The sequence below is a fragment of the Tachypleus tridentatus genome, chromosome 7 (assembly GCF_004210375.1).
Source record: "Tachypleus tridentatus isolate NWPU-2018 chromosome 7, ASM421037v1, whole genome shotgun sequence".
Lineage (NCBI taxonomy): Eukaryota > Metazoa > Arthropoda > Merostomata > Xiphosura > Limulidae > Tachypleus > Tachypleus tridentatus.
The window spans coordinates 13671151-13694646 of record NC_134831.1 but is presented as its reverse complement, the minus strand read 5'-3'; the positions used below and the strand labels follow the sequence as shown (position 1 = coordinate 13694646).

Sequence of the window (23496 nt, the reverse complement as noted above, 5' to 3'; positions counted from 1 at the left end):
TTTTATGTTTAAAATTTAGCACAAAAACAATCGTGGCTCTTTAACGTTATAAACTTAATAAGATCACTTCTTGCCTTTCGTTTTCAAGAGAAAATGTAATGTCTAACCATAAGGTAATCTTTCCATCCTTGGAATCAGTCTTGTAACCTTCATCTGAATCTTCTTCAGTGAATCACTTTTCTTTTTCAGAAAATAGTGACAACAAGTGTACACAATAGTCCTAGTGAGACTTAATTAGTGATTGTATAATGAATTTGATTCATTGCCATTATATCTTTGCTTGTAGAATTTTGTTGTGCTAGTTAAAGATGTGACACTTTATCACATTTTGTAGCTGAAAATATCTTAATTTTCAGAGTATATTTTAATACTTTTTCAGAGTATTATTTAGAATTCTTTCCCCACAGAGAATGTTAGTTTAACTGTTTGAAAGTGTTTATCCTAGCTATATATAAATTGAGGGCTGTTTAGCTGAAATGTTAACCATGTTTTTCTTCTCTTTTTTTGTAATCAATTCTTTGTGTGAGCAAAAAATGGCAGTATATGTATTGTGTGAAGTGCATCAGATTTCATTAGTTAAACATCTTGGTTACCGTGAGAACTATCTTAGTAAATTAGAAAAGCTTACATTTTTATAATACAGAACAACTTTAGTTAAATTACCTTGTCTTTTGAAAAAGGTAAAATAAAAAATTTAAAAACTATTTATGTAGAGCACTATTTTGTTTTAGTTGTTAATTTTTGTTTACAGTGCTAAAAGTGGTTTCAAACAGCATTATGTCAGAAACAGAGTTTGAATCAAGGTAAATATTAGAAAATGTTAATTTTTAACTCAGAACAGATAGAATACATAGAATGGAGTTTGATAAAATTTAATACAGTTTGGCTTTTGTCAAAATATCATTGATAAGTTACACAATTTACAAATAACTTGTTTGTTTTAATTTCAAACAGAATTTGGAAGGACAAGAAATTTCAAATGTGGGGTTCCAAGAGAAAACTTCTCAGCTAACACCAGGAGTATCTGAAGTGGAAGTTCCAGCTTCAGTAAGTTCAGTTCTACTATCAGATCCTGTAAGTGCAACTGAAGATACTAAGACATGTGGTATTACTGAAGAAGAACAGACAAAGGCAGTTTATGATGGATTTTCTGAAGAGGTGCAATATACACCTCAAGAACTACAAATTACAGAAGATATGGCAACATTAGGGATATCATCTGAAATAACCAAATCCCCTGTATCAACAGTGTCTAGGGAGATTGAAACTGGTTTTGATGTCACTGAAACAAAAGTAAAACCAGAACCATCACCTGCTGAAGCAACTGTGACAGAACTGGTAGCTAGTATTGATTCCAGTAAAATAGAAACTCATCTACCAGTGACTGATTTATCACACCATGAAGTAACAGAAGCATCTCTTAGAGAACTTTCAAAAGAGAGAGAGCCAGAGGAACAGGTTATTGATACTACTGAATTAGAACTAGCAGCAGTGGTTGAAAAGACATTAAATGATATTTTAGTAAGGGTAGAATCTCAGGTTGTACGTAAGGATACTGTTCAGTCACAACTGACTGTAGACGACAAGCCACAATTTTGTGAATTGTCCACCCAAGTGCAGACTTGCCTAGAAACAGTTGATGTTATACAACCAGCTCAAACATCTCTGACTAATTTAAAAGTAGATGTGGAGCCTAAGTCTTCAACAATTCAAGATTTAGAATGTGCAACTTACTTAACAGAAAAAAGTTCTGATAAAGTTATGTTAAAGAGAGAAATGAGACGCCCAAAAATCTCCAACCGTTTTTTCTATCCACATCTCACTGAGGATGTTAAAGAATTAGAATATATTCGTCCATACACTGAGAATCAGTTATTATGCTTCTATTACAACAGTGAAATGCAAAAGAACGAAGCCTTCATTGAAGACTTTATAGAGGTAATTATTTTGTACTTTGTAAAAATGTTTGTTTTTTTTCAGCCTTTTAAGGTTTCACTTTTACATACAGCCAGTTCAAATTGTGTATGGTATATGATAAAAGCTCTTTTTATTGTGATAACATGAAATAAATGTTCAATATAATATTATATTATTATTATTTACATTAAATATTATGTAATATTTCTAAAATGTGATTTTGCTTCTTTTATTTAAAGATATTTCAGTGTACAAGGCTTCTTATAGTGTAGTATTTTGAGGTAAAACTTATTTCCCACAGTAGTGACAGTATAGGCCTGCAAAACATCAAGAGATTTAAATGCAAGGTAATTCTAAGTTGTTTGACTTTGGCTCAGAAAGAAAGACAGACTAGATAAATCTAAATCACGCAGAAATAAATTTGTTTAAAATAAAGTTGAATGCACCAGACAAAAGACTAAACTGGAATTGAGCTGCTCTTATCAAACTGAGGAAATTATAGAAATTAATATTATACAACGCTTCTGTCTACATAAATATATGGACAAAATGTGTGTTCATTTGCACCATAATCCCTTTTAGTCTATTGGGATTCTCTCAACCAAAGTTTGTATGCAAACATTATGAATTATAGGGAATGTACTAAGGGGCTCAAAATTGAACTAAATCCTACTTTCATTTTGTAAATCTTGTTGGTTAATTAGTCCTAGCCTATTGGGTCAATCTGTAACAATCTTGGCAAATTGTCACTTTAGACAGTGTTGAGTATTTTGAAGGGATTCAGTGTCAAAGTGTGACAGTTACTGGATTGTTTCCCAAACAGCCATGCTTTTTTTCATGGTCATGTAGGGTGTTCAAGAGTGGGATCACCTTAAAATTTTTATTTGTTGGTAGATGGAAAAGAAATTGTAAATGTTGTGTACAAAGAAGCTTTGTAATAATTTTGAGATAAAGTTTCTGTTCAGGTTATTACTGGTGCTGTTAAACTACGTTATTTTAGTTGAGTTTAAACCTTTCCTGTCAATTGCTGGGTATTTCAGCTTGTTATGCTATATTCTCAGAAAATATGATCATCTGTGTTATTGTTGATCAATCCCATTGAAACATAAAGAGGGTGAAAACCTCAAGATATCACCTGACCAACTATTTCAAAAAAATGCTGTCTCCTTTCATAAACTAGTTCTTAGCCAGGTGTTTTCTTGGGGGAATGATACAGAACAAGGTAGTTAGAACTAAAGTAACCTAATTATTTTATTGACCACTTCTACTGTGAAAACTGAATATACCTAGAATAAACATAAAATTTTGAAAATATTACATTTAAATAAGAAAGTAGAAAATGCACACTATGCCTGCATATTATACCAATGCCAATTTCAGACCATGTTTTTAACCCCTGTTCTCAAGATAAAACCTTATAATTTCTCTCATGGTAGTTGTAAAGAATTCCAAGTGTCTTTGAAATAAAAAATTAATCCTATGGATGCAGGAGGGTCAAAGCATCCATGTCATAACCTTTGTACAGTTACGTTAAAAATATAGTTACAGTACTTTATTATTAGTATGTATTAATAAAATTTATAAGAGTATAAAATGCCAGTCTCTTCTTGCTGCTGAGATATCACTTTTTTCAACCCACATTAATATCCCCTTCTAATATCTTATGTCTAAGAGGTCTGTAATTCACCCAGGCATGTTTATAGGATGTTTTTGAAACCAATGGAAAGAGTATGTTCTAAACTGTACATATATTTGTTTTAACACTTAAAAGTCAATATTTTGCAAGGAGAGCTCAATGTTGTTTATACTAAAGACATAGAGTCAGGCAGTAATGATGTTTTTCTAGCTTATTTACAGGTTAGTTAGAAAGCCAGGTGAATGATAATAGTGTTGGGACATTCTGTTGTAGTGTTTAATGTATGATTTGTGTTCTTGAATGCAATTTGAAAGCTGCATGAATTAATTATGGAAATCCAAGTTAATGAGAAAAAATAGGCTTACCAAACTACACATTTGTGTATCAGAGGCCTAAAGACTATAAATAAGTTCTAAATTTGTTGTTTTTCTATATGTATATTTTATTCATTATTATATACTTTTTAGCAAAAGTAACTAAAATATAAAAATTAGAAACATTAAACAAAATGTGTGTGTGCTGACATTATGTAATGTAACTGATGTTAATAGTTTGCTTACCCTAAGCTGTTGTTGTGAAATTAGTTTTTTGTACACTAACTAGCTTCAGTTCAAAAAACAATAAATTATGAAACCATATGTGAAACTAGGGAGCCAGAGGCTGTTTAGAATAAATAATTGCCATTGTCTGTTATATTCTATACCCATTCTAGAAAAAATAAATGTACTTTTTAGTTTAAATCATATCTTGCTATTTTCATTATATATAATTTCATGAGAGTTAGTGTTAGGGTAGAGAAAACAAAAGATAAAGTATACAGTTGTAGAAAAACTAATTGTCATTTCAGAGGTATATTGGTTATGTAGATAAAACATGAAAAGTGTCAGGTGAAAAGAAGTGTTGTTTATCAGATAAAAAAAATTTTTTACTCAGACTGTCTCAGTAAAAGCTTTATACATTCATAGACAAATCTTTAGTAAAAATATTTTATTAAGAAATTGTGCAAAATACTTAAAATATTTACTAAAAGCTTGTCAAATTAAAAAAAAAATTCACTCAGTGCATTCAGAGCCATAGTAATTGTAGTTTTATTGTTACATGGTGATTACAAAGTTGGTCCTTTTGATCAAGCCTGTCTCCATTGACTCAAACTACTTATAGCCTTTATTTAAAAATAAAATACTGAAATATTCTGTTTTTGTAACTATAAAATGTATTTCATTTTATTCATCTTAATAGTGTTTGATTTTAAACAAATTTTGTGAAATGAGTAAATAGTACTTCTGTTTATGCTTTTGTGATGTAATATTTCACAACATATGCAGAACATAATGTTAAAAAAATAAGTTAAACACTTTCCAAGTTTTGATTTAATCTAAGAGTAGCTTTTGTCATCTGGCTCAGTAACTGGACCTATCAGTATCATGCCAGTCTGCTTGTTGGACTCGATAGATCCAGAAGCTTTACTAGTTTCAAGCAGTAAAGATATGTTATTAGACAGACTGAAAATTTCAGTGGAATCTTTTGCACAGGAATCTCATCATAATCAAAAAATGCAATAATAATTGATACTGACACAGAAACTTGTTTCAAGTTTTTTGTTGTTTAGTTTCATGTCTGTCACCAACATAGAAGGCCCTATCTTAAAAGTAGCCAACAAATGTCCTGACATAGTAACTATTGAAAGACGAGATCATGAAGAAAATTCTCTCCCATGAATACCCAGTGCTAATTATAGACAGTTTATGTTTTTAATGAAACTTATCAAATCTAACATCTGTTTCATGCTATTTTAGTTAGAAATTTACAAACTAATATTCAAGGTGCTTATTTTAAAATCTTATTTGAGATACATTGAAATACACATTTGAAAATTTATATTGACAGATATTTAAAGATAGTTACAAACTTAAAATAGACTATTTAGAATGTTTATTCTGTGACCATTGACATTTATATACACAATTGAAACGCGCGTTTTTTAATCAAAATCTGTAGACGTTCAGTTTATCAGTTTCACTATGGCAGTATCTTTACTTAACTACAAAAGTTAGTAACAGGTAACTGATACTGAAAAAAGTAATTTCATATTAATTAACAGCACTTATTTCTAAAATGCTTTTGTAACTTACTCTACCAGTGGGTGGGTTTTATTGTATTATTTGCTAAAATTGACAGGAAGTCCAGTCCACATAATACAAATGTATTAATATATTTTTTCACTAATATTTGTTATAAGCTACATTTACTGATAGGCCTAACTTCACAAGCACTGTTTCAACAGAAATTCCAAAATTAATGCATCCTTAAGCCACAAATAAACTTGTTTGCAGAATATATGTCTACATACTTTATGTTCTATGCACAAGTTTTGAGAGGTAGCTTATTAATTGTAGTCACCTTATTGTAACAAGTTTTTTGCTACATTATCGGCTGAACCATTTTTCAGGAACTTTTATCTTTCTTGTTTTTGATATTTGAATTAGCCTACTTAAACAATGAAATGAAATAATTGCCATACTAACAAAATATTTTGTTAGATAAATGACAACAATTTTTTGATTTGGCATTTTCAGCAGGTGATTATTTTTGCATGTGAGAAAGCTCTTTAGTTTTGATTAGTCTCACTGTTTCATAAGCTTAAGTTTGGGGATTGGCTATTTCAGTTAATTATGTTTAACTAATAAATTATTCTTAAATAAATCTTGAATAGTTAACATGATCAAAAGTAGTAACAATTAGACATTCTAATTAATGACACTAATTAATTAAGGATTAAAAATTTTGAATTGATAACATGCTGAGAAATATTTTGATTACTCAGATAGTTAGAGCAATTAGAAACAATAACAGTTGATTATTTTTGTTTTAATCATAATTTCAATCAATTTATTATTTTATAATGCACTAATCAATGTTAATATATAATTATACTGATTGAGTTAATTGCTCAATGTTAGTGACAGTAATTAATATAAACATAGTTTTGATTAACAGATTATTTTATGACACTAATTAATGTAACTGATGCTCAAATATAGTAAATAAATTAATTACACAGTTTTGCATACCCTATTGCATATATTACAAAAAAAAGGGAACTTAATGTATCTGAAGAAATGTTATTAAGGAATATTATTTAAAAAATGTAGTCAATACTATTTTACAGGCCTTTGTTTTTCAGGTGCATTATTGCATTCCTTTTTTCATGTTTAGGTTTGATCTCAGATTTTACATTGTAATCCCAAATAATTATATAGCCAGAAGTTTTACACAAGTTGCTAAAAATACACATTTCAGTACTGCTTCCTGAGTCATTCCATGTCAAATCATCCAGATTTTGGGAAATTTTTCAGGTAACCCCATCAGAATGCCTTGAAAACATTCACATGTGCTCATCTACCCATATAATGAAAAACTACCAAAGATTAGATCAATATCTCTAATAGTTTCTGATTTACAACCCTGTAAAATTTAGTTAATTTTTTTTATTTTTGGCAAATTCATTTTTGGGCAACTTTGTCTGCTTAAAGCTGCAAGAGTAATGGTGGTAGAAGGCTGAAATTTGCTACAATTCAAAAATGGTCTCAAACAAGTTTATCTCTCTTAGAATTTTCATAGTGAGGCTATAAAATCACTATATAAAAGAATATATGGTAAAAATCTGAAAAGGCTGAATAACTGGTGACATGGTCAAACTGTGGCCTGAAGTAGGGCTATTTTTAGCTAAATCATAAAAAGTTGCATGCAGCTAAATATTTTACAGGAGATGTAACAGACTTTTAATTACAACAATTGCTGATTTATCAACTAATATATTATAGAGAATTAGAAAAAAAATCAGCTTTGTATCATATTAAGCCTTAGAGCTATGGCTTATTACATAAGCCAATGTTTTTTATAATTTTGGGTTTTCAGGTGATTTTACTACCTCACCATGCAAATCCTAAGAGAGACCATTTTTGAATTCTGGGAGATTAATTCAGTCAATGTAGCAAATTTCAGCCTTCTACCACCATTAATCTTGCAGCTTTAAGCAGCCAAAGTTGCCCAAAAATGAATTTGCTAAAAATAAAAAAAAATTAACGAAATTTCACAGGGCTGTAAATCAGAAACTATTAGAGATATTGATCTAATCTTTGGCAATTTTTCATTATACGGGTAGATGAGCACGTGAATTTTTTCAAGGCATTCTGTGGGGGTCACCTGCTGCCCCCTGGATGATTTGACATGGAATGACCCTCCTGGAATTGTGAGTGAATTAGTACCTAAGCAGTACTTTGGAGGAAACTTTGAAGTTAGATTGCAGCCATGAATTTGTTGCTGGTCATGCCAGTCTGATTGTAATATGTTATCTTTTCAGTTATCTATAGTTCTTGGGTAGCATGAAGCTGTTCATGTGATCTTGGCCAGTGAAAACAAATACAAATATTTATGGTCTTTAAACAGTGTATTTAAAAGTACCATAAAAATTACAGTCAAAGCCACTTTTTTTTTTTAGTTAGATAAGAGTAGCTCAAACATTTGCAGTGGGTGCTGTTTACTATGTGCAGATAGCCCTTTGTATAGCTTTAAACAAAAATTTTGAAGTACCTATTGATGGCCAGTTTGTGTGTATGGTTACACTAAGTGTAGTAATATGATAATAGCATATATATTCAGTTGATGTTTGTCCATTTTATAACTTTTATTTGATATATACCATTGTGCTAACTTTTGAATGTTATCTACATTTTTATTCTTATTGCAGGACTTTAGACTTTGAATCATGATATCTTCATATTGATAATGCTTTCGTTTTTTGCTTTCATGTGCAGGATAAATGTGTAATATCCATTTTAGCAGATCCTATCCTCTTGTTTTAGCAGCAGAATAAGAGGTTATGACAATATATATTGAGGTTTAACACTAGCTGTTTGATAGTTGCACGTAATGAGAATTCCCTCATATCAAAATATTGTGTTTTAAATAGTCTTGGTTTCTTACAATAGATTTGAATTTCAGTTTGCCATGATTACAGACTTAACCACAATTTTTGTTTATATGTTTAAAATTCACCATGTTTTTCACTTGTCCAGAACAACAGGAATGTTGAACATCATGAGTTCTATGAACTTCTTTTGGGATACTTCTGTGCACGTTGTAATCTGATCAACACATCAGAAGAGGTGTCAGAACTACAGAAGAAATATGGCCATCAAAGAGAGAGACTTTGGAGTATGATACATGAGACTGCCACCAAAAAGGTCAGTATTTTTTAACAACAGTTAAACCAAATGCTTAAATCATTCAACAAATAACATTAAAATCTTTTATTACAAGTTACAACTGATACAGTGAGGAACAATATTTTTTAAAACAATTACAGTATATCAATCACTGCTATGATCATTCTCAAGTGGAGAGGATTTAACAGTAAAGACAGTTTCTGTATTTAAATCAATTTACCAACAGCTGTAGTTATACATTTCTTCTTTAGCTTTCACATTTGATTTATTGTCCTTCCACAATAATCCAGATTTTCATGTTCACAATCATGCTATTAACTTTTCTTCAATGAAATCAGAAGTCAATACCAATTATTATGCATAAATTTTAAACAGTATTACAGCTTCTTTAGAGGCTGTACTCATGCAGTCTTCCTGAAACTTGCAGGATAATCTGATGTTTGCATTGCCAACCTTTATTGATCTGTGTATTCATACTGTCAATGCAGATGTGTTAGCTAGCTTCAGCTTTGTGAGTCTTTTGTTGGGTAGTAAAGGTTTTCACCCAAAATTCACACACTCAAGGGTTGTACTTTCATCATTACATGGATGACTGGCTTCTCTTAGCTCGTTCCAAACAGCAGTTCACCCATCATATTCATTTACTGCTTATGAACATAGTGTGTGGGCTGATCAATCAAATTTGAAAAGCCATTCCTTTTACTAACCCAGTATCTTGTCAGTTTGGGTGTCTTTTTCAATACTCATCTCTGTCAGACCCAACCTTCTCCTCTTCCATTTCATTCAGTGGAGCTTTGTGTTCTCCACACACTTACAGCTCATGAGGTTTCATCACTTTTGGGATTCTGTTCTTATCTCCAGCATATATGCAGTCTCTTCAATGGACTCTGCATGACCAGTAGAATCTAGCACAGGATCCATTGGTGGGTTCTGTTTCCCTTCCTGCTTCCTTTGTTGATGATATGCATTGATGATTGGACAAGGCTCACATATCATTGAATATTCCACTTTACTCCTTGTGCCTAGATTTATAAATCTTCCTGGATGTTTCCCTTCAGGGTTGGGGGGATGTTAAAAATCAAGAAGATTCAAGTTGATGTTCTCCAGCTGAAAGATCTCACCATAACAACATACTGGACCTTTTAACTGTACATTCTACCATGGACCATTTTCTTTATTTTGACAAGAATTGTCTGGTCATAATCCATTCTGAACAGTTCTACAGCTGTGACTTATCTCACTCACTGTGGCAGTACCCATTATTGTTCCCTTTGTGACCAGACCTTGGATCTTTTTTTTGGGGGGCCTGTATGCTCAGTGTTTATGTTATTGTGTGTCATGTTTTGGGTGCTTTTGGTCTTGTTAGTGATCACCTTCCTAATCCAGACCATGTTTATCTGATGGAGTTGGCTCTCATTTCTATTGTTTTCAGTTTGAGTCTACCTTTCTGTTACCTTTTCCTCTTACCCCACCCCTCCTACTTCAATCTTGGTCACTGGCAGTTCATTCAGCACTTCTTATTCTTCATGTCTTTTTTGTTGTTGTTTTATCTGGTCCTTGGTGAGAAAATTCAATTTGTCCTGAAAGGTAACTTCTTTTGTAACTTGTTCCATTTATGTTCATCTTGGGGTGTTTGTCAATGTGTGTGGAATGATTTCCACTATTGGTCTTTGATTACAGAATTTTAATTTGCTCGATCCACTGTTATGAATTTTTTCACTTAACTCTTTGATCAGTGATCTACTGTCTCCTTGATCATGGGTTATTGGGTTGCCTTATTCTACACTTTTAGTTTTTCCCAGTAACAATAAAGTTTGTACCTCTCCTACCCCTACTCTCTTGTTGCATTTCTTATGGATTAGTTGTCTGCCTCAGTGTGCAGTCCTTTTGGATTGGGATGTTAATGTGGTTCTTCACTGTCTCATTTTGAACTGCTGTCCTCATGCTAAGTTTTCTTCTCCTCTTAGCCTATGGGCATTGTAGGTCAAATTTGCCATCAGTGTTTCACATATTTTGTATCATTCCACATACAATCTTCTTTATCAAGATCTGTCTTTCTTCCTCAAAAATTCATGCTTCTCAGGAGGGTAATTCCTCCAACTGATTTCCCGCCTTTATCCTCAGTTGGCTTCACATAGACTGCTATGTCCTGTCTGTGCTTTTTTTTTGTTAGGTTGCCAGTATGGATGCTTTCCATAATGTCCATTCCTGCATGTTCATTCCTTGGCAGATATCCTCTGTTCATAGCCTTTCATCTTCCATCCTAACCACTTGAGTTTTGTTTTTAATTCTATTGGCTTATTCTTCCTTAGAGTCTTCTTCTTGTATTTTTTTCCAAGTGTCTTTTCATTAAATTAGTCATCTTTCCTTTTCTTTGGCAATTCATTCCATTGTTCCTAGGAGGAAATTCTTCAATCAAGCATGTGGACTACATATTTCACTACCTTAATCTGATTGCTGTATCTTCATCTTCAGGTTATTGTCCAGTGTACTTGTTGGAAATATGATCCTCTTTCTCACTTCCCAATTTATGTCAGTTCTTGGCAGACTGGGTGTTGAATGCAGTTGACTTTCAATGTACAATCCATCATGCACTAGCCACTCCAACCAGGATATGCATCCTTTTACTTTCACCCACATTGATGTACAGAGATTGAGATTTCAATATGATGTGGTTTGGATCGTTATCCAACCATTATTCTCTCCACGTTGGATGTGCTTCTCCAAATTTTTCCAAAGTATGATGCTCTACTACAAGGATCTTCTCTCTTTGGGTGGCCTTTGGATGCTTTTAACAGATGCCTCTATTATTCTTTTACACCAGTCTCTCCACTTTTTCAATGTGGGGTTCTAGGTATTTATTTGAGTGGAAATAATCTACTGTGCCAGAAATTATAGTTTTCCTACACTGAAAATATATTTCTTATAGGTGCATACCTCATCTAATACACACTGAAAATTGGTGCTTTCATTTTCTGCTAACAGCTTGGTAGAATAGAATAGAAGGAATCACATGCATTAGGAAAGTGTGTTAGAGTATTGTTGCATGATATTTGCATGCAAGACACATTTGAATCAATTGATTGTAAGATACATGGAAGTTTAAGGCTTGTGGGATGCATATAGAGGGCAGTATTGAATGATAATTATTTATGTGAGGGTAGATAAGTACCTATTGGAAATATATTTTTGGTGCAGAAAAATTGTACATTTGTATACTCATGACATGCATAGCACAAACAGTCCATTATGTAGTTTTGCACTTAATTACAAACAAACAAAACCTTAATATCAGCTTTAACTTTTACATGGATGTTTGGCTTATTTTCACACATTCATTTACTAAGTGTGTTACACATCTTTTTTTTGAATATTGAAGGTTCGTTGTCAACCAGTAACTAGTGAGGAAAGGTTCACTGCAAATTTTCTATACAAGTTGTTTTGCTATTTTTGTAAGTGCTCCTTTAGTACTAGCATATTATTGAATACTGAAGGACCTCTGTAATCTACAGTTGTGTAGATAACAGTAAAACAAGAGAAACATATTATACCCAGGAAAAGCATGATACATTTAGTTTACTCATATAATACATAACATTAAACTACTTCAACATAACCTTAATACAGAAGATATTTGCTGTTAAAATGTATGTGAAAAATAATTGTAAATTGGTTTGTGAAATAAAAAATGTACTTCTTGGCTTGGTATGATAATGACCATTTGGGGGGGGGGGAATGTATTGAGAAATAACTTATTTTAAATATTGGAAATTGTATAAACTTTCATTATAGTAAAAGATATATTTAAATGCATCATAACATTATGGAAACCAATGTAGATTCAAACAGACTTAAAACATAATAGTAGAGTTAATGTTTATTAATACAAAGATTGTTTATTTATTTCTGTTTGATTTTATACCATAATCTTTGGGCCATTTCCATGAGAACTGGAAGTAAACTCAAAAATTAAACACTGAATGAGTTGAGAAGTGTTAGCTTTACAAAATGTGATGCAACTGCAACGTTCTGTCAAATGTTATGGAGTTCTTAAAGTACATAGTAAGTTGATGATATACAATTTCTGAATTTACTCTCTCTCTCTGTGTGTGTGTAAGTATGTGCTTATGTAGAATGATAAGTTTTAATATTGACACAGGGACAGTGTGTTGACAAGAAGAATGTAACAGGTTTTCATAGTTTTGTGTCAGCCAAATATAACAGTGATGTAGGAGCAGCTGTTGAGGAAATACTGAGAGAATTACGAGAGACCATCCAGGAAGTATACACACTGTATGCATATTCTGCCCTGATGTCAAGGATCCAGGTTGACAGCTACATTTTCAACCTGATCTCTTTATCACCTGTATTAAAGGACATTCCTCGCAATGCTCCAGTTTCAGGTTTGTTTTGGTGATAGGTGTATACGTAGTAAGTTAGCTGGACAAGATTTCACATGTTAATGCTCAGAAGCTTCTTTATTAGTCAGGGTTGTGAATCACAATGAAATATTGTAGTATTATAACATTTCATTTTCTAAAATGTTCCATTTGGACTGGTGGATTATTTTATTTACCAGTTTATTGTTAACTTTTATCTTACTGCATACATTTTTATCTAAGCACATTTGAGTTTCAGAACCCAGACTTGTATAGAATAAGTTTTTTTATGGAGTATAATGTATTTGTGTTCAGTTTCTTCATGTGTTTTATTTAACTGGAATACAGGTGAATATTTTATTGTTTAAACTGTTATTTGTTTTAATTACATGTACAATATTTTGTACATTGTATGTACTAAAAATTCAAAATACAAGTCAGTATTCACAGGGTATATGTTTTTATATTTTTTCAGGCTTTTCACCTGAAACACTAAATCCTGCATGGAAACAGCAAATCAACAGTCTTAAAATCTGTATTAGCATCCTGTTTATGTTTCAGCGACGGCAGTGTAAAGACACGCAGTTTGTTGAAGACACCCGTTATTGGCTAACTTCATTGGTAAATGATGTGTACTGATTTTAAAACCAAAGTATGATTTGAGAGTTTTAAATTTGAATTTATTGTGTGTATGACTCATTGTAAAAACCAAAATAAAGCATAATTATTATTCAGCACTTTGGAATTATTCTTAGACAAAAAGCTACTTGCTGATGAAAGTATGTTTGGATTCAAATTTGCAAAGGCTTAACATCACAGTTATGCAGTTGCATTTATAGCCTTTACTATTGTTTTCACAGATACATTGAGCATCAGTTATTACATATATGGTATTAAAGACAAATATTTCTAACTTTGGTTAATAAATAACATGTATTATGTTTAATGACCAATATTATGTATCGGTTTAATAAAATAAATGGTACTTATAGTTTTTTAACTCAAAATGTGTTAAAAAATGTTAGATTTGTCCTGATTTTTTAAGTTTATTTCACTCTTCATTAAGTTATCAGTTAAGTGCAATCAGTTACAGAAATTACACTTGAAATTTGATGTCACTTATAAATTTTTTAAAAATAATAGTATTGTTGGTATTATTAAACTCAAAACTAATTTATAGATTATTTATGAGTACTCTACTTCTAATGCAGGTTGCCATATTACTTCGTGTATCAACTTTTGATGATCATCTGTTTCTCTTGAACCACATTCTTCGATGTCCTCCAAGTACAGGCCGTTGGGCAGCAACATATATCCAACCTGTTAATCTATCAAACTGGTCATCATTTGAAGAGACTGAGTTTGGATCACCGTACTTAGATCATATGATCACAACACTAGCCACACTGTTATTCCCAGTCAAGTGAGTATTTTTCTTTCACCTAGTCTATAGTAGTATATACTAAAGCCAAGGTTAATGTAATATTAGATTTCAATGTACATGGAAGGATTACTGTTCATGTTTTTCTTTTCATCTTAACACTCATAATTTTTTTACAAACATTTGAATGGCTGTACAGAAAACTATCATTACAAAATAGCAAATTTCCCTGAAATCTTGGTTTTATTTCATAGCACCATATACAATTGATAGTTTTAGTTTAATTTTTAAACAAAAAAGCTAATTTGTAATCTTGAACTCATTAAAAGGGTTTAAACAAAAGGTTATACTTATAAAATCAGAAAAAAAGAGAAGGAAAATCATATGTTAAACAGAACTTTGAGAACAAAGGACACTAGTTTTGTATCAAACATAAACCTATTCTTTAAGATAAGCAGAAATATTTTAGATTGTGATATTGTACTGGATAATGAATACGAGGTTTAAAAAACTGATGTTTTCTATTCTTTATTTATCTTTTACAGTTTTCAGAATCTTATGTAAATTTTGTTTTAATATGTCTTAATATTTTAAAAGTTATGGTAACTTTTAAATTATTATGCTGTATATGTGTATATAAATCGCCTTTCATCAAGTCTTTTGTCTTTCATCATCCAGCCAAACTGATGAGTTCTGGCACTGAATGAAAGGCTTCTTGGGTAACACTTAATAAGAGACAAAAGAGAAAACTGAAATTTTATTTTTAATATGGATATGGAGAAAAAATATTTTACATTTAACTATTTTTATTACTCTACTACACTAGGGCTAGAATGGATTTTCTTCTCCGTTTGAAATCATCAAAAGATAATGATTCAGCTGTGGTAGATCCTGTAAAAGACAGTGTGTGGGTGCTAGTTGATTCAGAGGGTGAAGAGGCAAGGGCTGGTTTTTGTTTACAATTTAACATAACTTTCTTAAGCGAAATTGCTCACTGGGTATTGCTCAGATATATAGTTTTGCTTTTAGAACTAATGTTAGTGTTACAAAAGTGTAAAAAGAAAGTATGTTCTTATTTATTCATTGAATTATAACTAGCAAAATATGTTGAAATCTAGTACTGTCAAATTTCTTGTTAATTCACTCATAGTGAATTCAGCAAAATGCATATATTTCTTTCTAAACACCTCAGCTAGAGGACATCACCTTATGTTAAAATTAAAAGATAAAGACAGTATTTTAAGATAAAATCTTTAAAGTTTCAACCAACTAGTTTTGACAACACAGTCACCATCATCAGTATTAGTAATGACCTAGTATTACTGAAACTGTTTGGCTGAAATAATTTTTGAATAATAATTATTAAAATGATGGTGCACTGTTCATGTGACAATTATCCTGTGATCATTTATCAATACAAAGATCTGTGTAGGATGAAGATCAAGGTAATCAGTGGTTTCACTGGTTGGAGAATGATATTGTAGCTTTCTTGAACCAGATACCTATTGCTACTCTATTTCGTCACATTTTGCTTATCGAAGCGAGAGAAGGTGAGTTATTGGATCGTATTCTGAAAACATTAGTAGCTTTTACATATGTTTATTTAGAGTATATAACTTGATGACCAATTTATTTATATATTTAAGTTTTATTCATCAACAGTTTTGTTTTTTCCAAACATTTAGAAGTAATATTTAGTTTGATATTGAAGTGCATAAATATATATTAGATTATCAAGGTTTGATATATCCAAAAGAACTAAATAAACTTTGGTTTGTCAGAGCTTGTAAAGAGACTGTGATATAACTCACTGCTGCTGTTTCTGTTTTTGTCATATTGTTTAAGTATTGTATTATGCTAACTTTGTTAAATGTTTTTATTGGGCTACTTTCTTTTTTGTACATTAGATGTTGATCATTATGACATTAGACGTACCACTCCTAATGGTATGCTGAAAGTTCTGTCCTTCTCCACACAACTTTTGAACATTTTTCGAGAAGGTTTAAAAAACTTCCACTTGAGGCGATACCGACAGCTGACTAAACGAATCAGCAGGCTCATTAGGTGTGGAAATGAAAATTGTACAAGATTATGAAATGATAGTTGAATTGTTTTTAAAAAAAACATTACAAATAATTAATAATGATAGTATAAACATTTTAAAATTATAAATACTTAGAACATAGAACTCGTTAAATTATAAGAGTATAAAATTTAATTCATGGTTAGTAAACAAATAAATGTTCTATAAGTTTTGAAAGGTATAATTCAAAATATTTTGAATGTAGAAGCAACAATAAGTGAAGTCAGTTAGGTAATAGTCACTATTATTATATCAGCAAAGAGTAACCATAAACGTTTTGACAACAATTGCAGCATAAAGCTGCTGCTTGAGCCACAGATATGAGTTATTGCTGCTATTTATTGAGAAATAAAATATTTAGATTTAAACAACTTTAAAGTGTTAAATTAAACATTTCTTATTGTAATAATGAAATTATATGGTTTCAGTGTACTGTAAAAAATTTGAAATGTCTTTCTCTCTCCTTCTTTCTTCCCCCCCCCCTCTTTATAAAGACATACAGTGCAGTATGTATCTGATCATTGGTTAAACTTCAAGGAATCTAATCTGCTAGCTGATCAGGCTCTTATGTTACGCCTTCAAGTGGAGTTTGATCAGTTCTTTCTTCGAGCAGTTAACTGTATCTTTTCATCTCAATGGTCAGTGACAATTTGTTTTTATTTCATTATATTCTTTGTTTGCTGTTGAGTGGATGTATAATTGTAGCTAGTATCTTAAAGCATATGGCAAGCAGAAAAAATACTTATTGTTTTAGAAAATAGAAGTTATGAATGAAAAACTTGAACAATTTTATTTTGGAATGAGGTATTTTAATGGCCTTTTTTGTTACTAGAAGTCAGAAATATTGTTTATTACTAAAGCTTTGTAGACTCAACACCAAGTAGCTTTAGATTTTGTTTTGATCTGGCATTCTTTGTCGGTCAATAAACTCACAATTTTTTTCTTATGGAGGCAAGAAAAAACTTGCTGAATATACACTTATCATACATTTGCATAAAAGAATAATTAATACTTAAAGTAAAGCACATGTATTAATTTTCCAACACTCAGATGGTGGATCTCTAACAAATCTGGTATGAATGTTTGCTAGGTCCACAGGGAGATGTATAAAAATTTTCAGTTTTTGAGTTTTGATGGATATTTATGCTTAAAGTACAGGACATATTAAAGTGTTGAGATTGACGAGTTTGTTACTTGAAGTCAGCTAGTTTTGACAAAATTGTTTTTATTCAAAACTTTCCATAAAACAAATAACTTGGAATAAACAATGCCATGTTACATTTGTGATCTAAAATATTAATTTTCAAGCTTCTCGTCTACTTTAGAAATAAACTAATTTTAAACTTTGTTGTTTTTCTTCTATTTTTCATAATTTTTAAAAATTATTTTATGTTTACCTCTTTTTTTGGATTTTATAGAAATAATGTACAATATGGAAAACTTAGCTTTTTATAATATTTTATTTCTAGCCTGATAGTTAAATCTGTTAGAAGTTCTTGAGTTATAGCTTTCTTGAATGCTTTTGTTTGGTATGTTTAAGACTCCCTTTTCAATTTCTCTCTTATCTATAATATTTTAGTGGTAAATCAGGTTTTAATACTTGTTTTGGGCACAGTATAGATAGTGTGTTGTATAGATTTATGCGTAATGACAAACGTTCCCTCTTTTTATGTATAACAAATCATTTCTGGATATTGCGTCAATATAACTGCTGGACCGTAATTTATTGTTATGTAATATCACATAATTTTGTATTTATAGACTTCTTTGAAACAAAGGTTTCTCTTGCACATGTAAATTATTATTATGGATTATTATTTTTAACTATCCATATATGAAATGCTACAGTTAGCCATTCAGAATGCTTTTCTAGCTAAAGCTCTATTCTGTCTTAACATAGCTGTTAAGCATAAATGTTAACAAAAACACAGGAAGAAGTTAAAAACATTAGTCTTACAAGCAAGAAGAAATATATATGTATTAAATATACAAAACAATAAACAGTTTTAGTAGAGATTGCATGCTAATTTAACCAGCAGAGAACATTTTTGTGCAAAGTTAAGTTTTAATTCCTTTTATAATTTTTTTAAACAAGGTAAACTGATAGTCAGTGTAGTTCGTTGTATGCAGGCCCAGCATGGTCAAGTGGTTACATCGCTCGACTCGTAATCTGAGGGTCGCGGGTTCAAATCCACATTACACCAAACGTGCTCGCTCTTTCAGCCATGGCAGCATTATAATGTAACAGTCAATTCCACTATTCATTGGTAAAAGAGAAGCCCAAGAATTGACGGTGGGTGGTGATAACTAGCTGTCTTCCCTCTAGTCTTACTCTGCAAAATTCGGGACAGCTAGCACAGACAGCTCTCGTGTAGCTTTGCACGTAAATTCAAAACAAACAAATCATTGCATGTATCATTTTCCTTTTGTATGAAGTGACATACTTTTATTTTTATTTTGTAGCTGTTAACTATGCATAAAACAAAGAAATAAAGAACCTTATAATAGCATCGTTAATGTATATGATCTACATTAGTAATCCTAAGCTTGAATAAAAAAACAACCTAAAACTGTACACTTATCACATTAGTACCAGATTTACACAGTTTAAGATTCTAACATTTTATACGTGTTTGGCATTCTAACCACTTTTAGAGATTTTGTTTTCAGTACTTGTAGTGCAGTTTTATACCAGTCAGTAGACATTCTATGAATCTATATAAATAAAATAGTACTGACTGTTGTATATCCATGCAACTAATCCTAGAGTGTGGATGGATCTTTATCAAAATTGGTATGGAGGTGTATTATGTACATTTGTGGCTCCATACAGATTTTCTGTTTTCACTTTTGCATTTTTACTATTACTTCACCTCCTATAGGTGGATTTCTACCAAATTTGGTGCAGATGTTCATGGGGTCCATGAAGAAATATATGTACAGATTTTCAGTTTTCTAGTTTTTATGAACTTTTTTTTACCACTACCTAACCTCCTGTGAAGGACTTTTACCAAATTTGGTATGAAGATTAATTGGATCCATGGGGAGATATATGTACAGATTTTCTGTTAACCAGTTTTTATGAACTTTTTTTTACCACTACCTAACCTCCTGTGAAGGACCTTTACCAAATTTGGTATGAAGATTAATTGGATCCATGGGGTGATATATGTACAGATTTTCTGTTAACCAGTTTTTATGGGTATTTTTACACTTTCTTAACACTACTTCGACTCTTGTTGATGGATCTTTACTGAATTTAGCATGGAGGTTCATTTGGTCCATGAGGAGATACATAGAAATTCTTTCAGCTTTGTGTTTGTTTGTGTATTGTTTACAAATACATATAAGAGAAGCAACCTTCCATTAATCATGAATTCACATAACTTTTGTCATGGAGATAGATACTCTAGCTAGTTATAAATATATTCTAATTTTCTCTTACACTTCACTTTGTCTACCAGACTTAATTTTCTAGCCTTATTGTTTATAGTATTCTCAAAAAGTAATGTATAATCATAAATAGTTATTTTTTAATGTTTTTAAAGCAAATATTCAATCCTTCTTTTCATTTTATAAATTTCAATTAAACAGAGGAATTTATTGGGAAAACGTTATTTTACTACTTCTGGTGAGTAATTGACTAACCTCTTCTGAACTTACTGAAATATTTGGATATTAGTAGGTTTAATATATAGTTCCAATATTTATTTGTTTTGGATATGAGTTACTTATTTTTCAAAAATCAGTTTATGGTTTTATTGTTTCTGTTTTTAACAGTCTTTTAATTCCTTTTAAGCCTAGGGGCTTGGCAGTTTATGGCAGTTTTACCATACACATGCATATCAGCTCCAATGATGTGGAGGCTTCTGTGGCTCTTGCACAATAATTATGAAGAAGAACAAGCAGTAGCAGCATATGAAGAGGGAAACTGGAAAGCTAGAGTTGAAGGTAGCTATATTATAAAACTGGAAGATAAAATTCTAGAAAATCATATAAAACTTGAAAGCTTGATTCAAGAAAAACTGTAGTTAAAGGTAGCTATATTATAATACTGGAAAGCTAGATTCGAGGTAGCTATATTATAGGGCTGGAAAACTAGAGTTGAAGGTAGCTATATTAGAAAACTGGAAAACTATAGAGTTCTATTTGCTAAACTGAAAGGCTAGTGTTCAAAATAGTTATAAAACTAAAAGCAAAAGTTCATGGTTGCTATGTTATAAAACTAGAAAGCTAGGGTTTGCAGTAGCTATATTACAAAACTAAAAAAATTAAGATATCAAGGTAGCTATGTTTATGCACTTATATTTTAGTTTAAAGCCACAATTCTACTTAAAACAAAACTCATACCCTTAGAAAAACACTATTCATAATAAACAAGCTAATTAATAGTATTTATGTTTGTTTTTCTTTAGAGAATTTGCTTAGTATTTTGATAATTTCAAGAGTAAATAGGGTTTTCATGCTATTTTCTCTATGGGGTAATATAATATTTCTTTGTTGCATAATGACTTTATCTAATTAAAACAATTTGTTGTTTTTTCCCCGAGGCAAGAAAATACTGTTAGTATTTAGCATATTGTTATGCTGAGAAATGTTACTTAGAGCAGAAGGCAAGATATACATATACTGATAATGATTTGTTTAGCTGACTAAAATAAATAATCATAATAAAAAATTATTAAATTTTCTTTGTTTTAATGATCCAATTCGTCTTTCATAAACCCTAGCTTAAAGTACTAGTGTTTTAACTGTTTTCCTCCAGCACATTATGAAATAATTATCAAATTAGTCAAGAAATATTTCCCAAGTAAATCTACAATATAAACGCAGTTAGGGTAGTCAGAGTTAGGTAATTAGTATTAACAATTAAAATTATGACACAAAATTCTCTAATATGTTTAGCAAGAAGATAATTATATTGAAATTTCATAAACTGTACATGTAACAAATGTGTTGAGAGGTATGTTTGAAAGCATATTGATTTTGTAGAAGCAGTTTGTGAGAAGTATTTGTTTGGTCCTAAACAATTTTGAATTTTCTGACTACTCAGACAAATCCATGAGATCTTTATTTGAAGACAAACTCCGTGGCATGGAAGAATCTGAAGCGTTTTATCTTCTCACAGCTTTTGCTAATATGGCAGCTTCCCGCAGTGAAAAGGAAATGAGTTTTGTTGAAACTGTAGCTGTAGAGATCTTTGAGGTTGGTGTGGAATATTACTTTTAATGTTGGTTTCTTTTAACCATTTGAGCAAAGTGGTTAACCTTAGGGTTATCAGTGGGATCCTTATGAATTTTTATCTAAAAGTGTATACTTGTTTAACCTTAAAATGGTTCTATGTGAAAAAGATTAGTATGAAAATAACTAAAGCTAGAACTGTTCTAAACACTGAATGATGCATAATTTAAACTTATCACTTTGTTTTTGTATATATTTGCTACTGTAAATATTTTATCTTTGTTGTTCGGATTTTAAATTCCAAAAATAAAATTCTATGAAATTCTATTAAAAATTTATTGCAAAACATAAAAAAAGCAAATTCTGAAGGAATGCAACAAGAATTATCTGTTTGTGAATGGAGGATATGAGTTATTTGAAGACACTGAACAAATGTTGAAATGTTTTCAATATCTAAAACAAATATATTCCTTACAGAAAGAAAAGTGTAGCTGCAAGTAAAACAATAGGTTGGCTCACAGAAGATATGAGAGATAAAATTAATGAAAAGCATCACAAATTTAAGAAATTTAAATTAACTGGTATTATAGGAGATTATAGAAGATCAAGAAATTTGGTCAAACAAGAAATAAGACATCCAAAAGGATGTATGGAAAATCTTTGATTGAAAACATAAAAATCAACACAAAGGTTTTTTTTTTAAGTGTATTAGTGGTAAACAAAGTGTTAGGATAGGAATAGGACCCTTGAGAGATGATAAAGGAAGGTACGAATCTGATGATTAGGAAATGGTTAGGTTATTAAATTCTGCTTTTTCTTCAGTTTTTTACTGATGAGAACTTAAACAGTATTCCTCTTCTTGAAAAATTGATCGATAAAAACAAAGTTGAATAAGACAATTGCATAAATTCTGAGCTTGTTAAAAAAATTGGGAAGTTTAAAGAATGATAAGGCATCTGGGCCAGTTAATATTTCCTGGAGGGTTTTTAAGGAGGTTAAGGATTGGATATGTGAGCCACTTGCCACAATTTTCAAGTACTTGAATAGTGGACATGTGTCAACAGAGTGGAAATTAACTAATGTAACTTTATCTTTAAAGAAGAAGGCAATAGAAGTTGTTCCAGTAATTATAGGCTTATTAGTCTAACATCAGAACTAGGAGGGACACAAATATAGATTCAGGCAATATAGAAACCATCTTCAGTTAAGACAGTTTTATTTTTTAAATAGGGTGATTGGCCTATGAAATGGGTTGCCTTCAGGTGTTGTGGAACCAGGAAATTTCAATGATTTTAAAACAAAACATTATATATATTTAAATGCTGGCTTTAATATTTTTTTTAAATGGATTTTGTTTGGTATAGAGGATGAGATAATCAAGATAGACCAGTAGGTCCCTTATTATTCCTAAACATTGTTATGTTTGAGAAAATCACAAAAATTGCTACATGTGCATTCCAAATAAAATGCACACTTATTTATCTGGTTTGCTTGTGAATCATCTGAATACTTGTCTTATTTAATATTTTTACCTTTTTTTTAATGGAAAACTTAATATTACCTTATAAATCTTAATTTTTAATGGTAACAATTTTGTAAGTTTCAATTCTCAACCTACTTTATTCAGACAAATAAAATTATAGAACAGTATTTGAAATTGATTATAATGCAGGGTAGAAAATCAGCTTATA

The 23496-nt window shown here is 30.9% G+C and overlaps 1 protein-coding gene across 3 annotated transcripts in view; it reads left to right on the top strand.

Moving 5' to 3' along the window:
* Epg5 (ectopic P-granules autophagy protein 5) overlaps nt 1-23496 on the top strand; it is a 98678-nt gene that overhangs the window by 2842 nt on the left and 72340 nt on the right. For 2 of the 3 annotated variants that reach the window (XM_076510385.1, XM_076510384.1), the window contains exons 3-13: nt 955-1938; nt 8632-8799; nt 12941-13184; nt 13636-13781; nt 14372-14583; nt 15368-15479; nt 15974-16091; nt 16449-16605; nt 17119-17262; nt 20424-20575; nt 21678-21829. In XM_076510385.1, coding sequence (XP_076366500.1) covers nt 955-1938; nt 8632-8799; nt 12941-13184; nt 13636-13781; nt 14372-14583; nt 15368-15479; nt 15974-16091; nt 16449-16605; nt 17119-17262; nt 20424-20575; nt 21678-21829 — 2589 coding nt within the window. Of the gene's footprint in view, nt 1-954; nt 1939-8631; nt 8800-12940; nt 13185-13635; nt 13782-14371; nt 14584-15367; nt 15480-15973; nt 16092-16448; nt 16606-17118; nt 17263-20423; nt 20576-21677; nt 21830-23496 lie in introns of those variants that run through there. The other variant, XM_076510387.1, reaches the window with a different exon arrangement.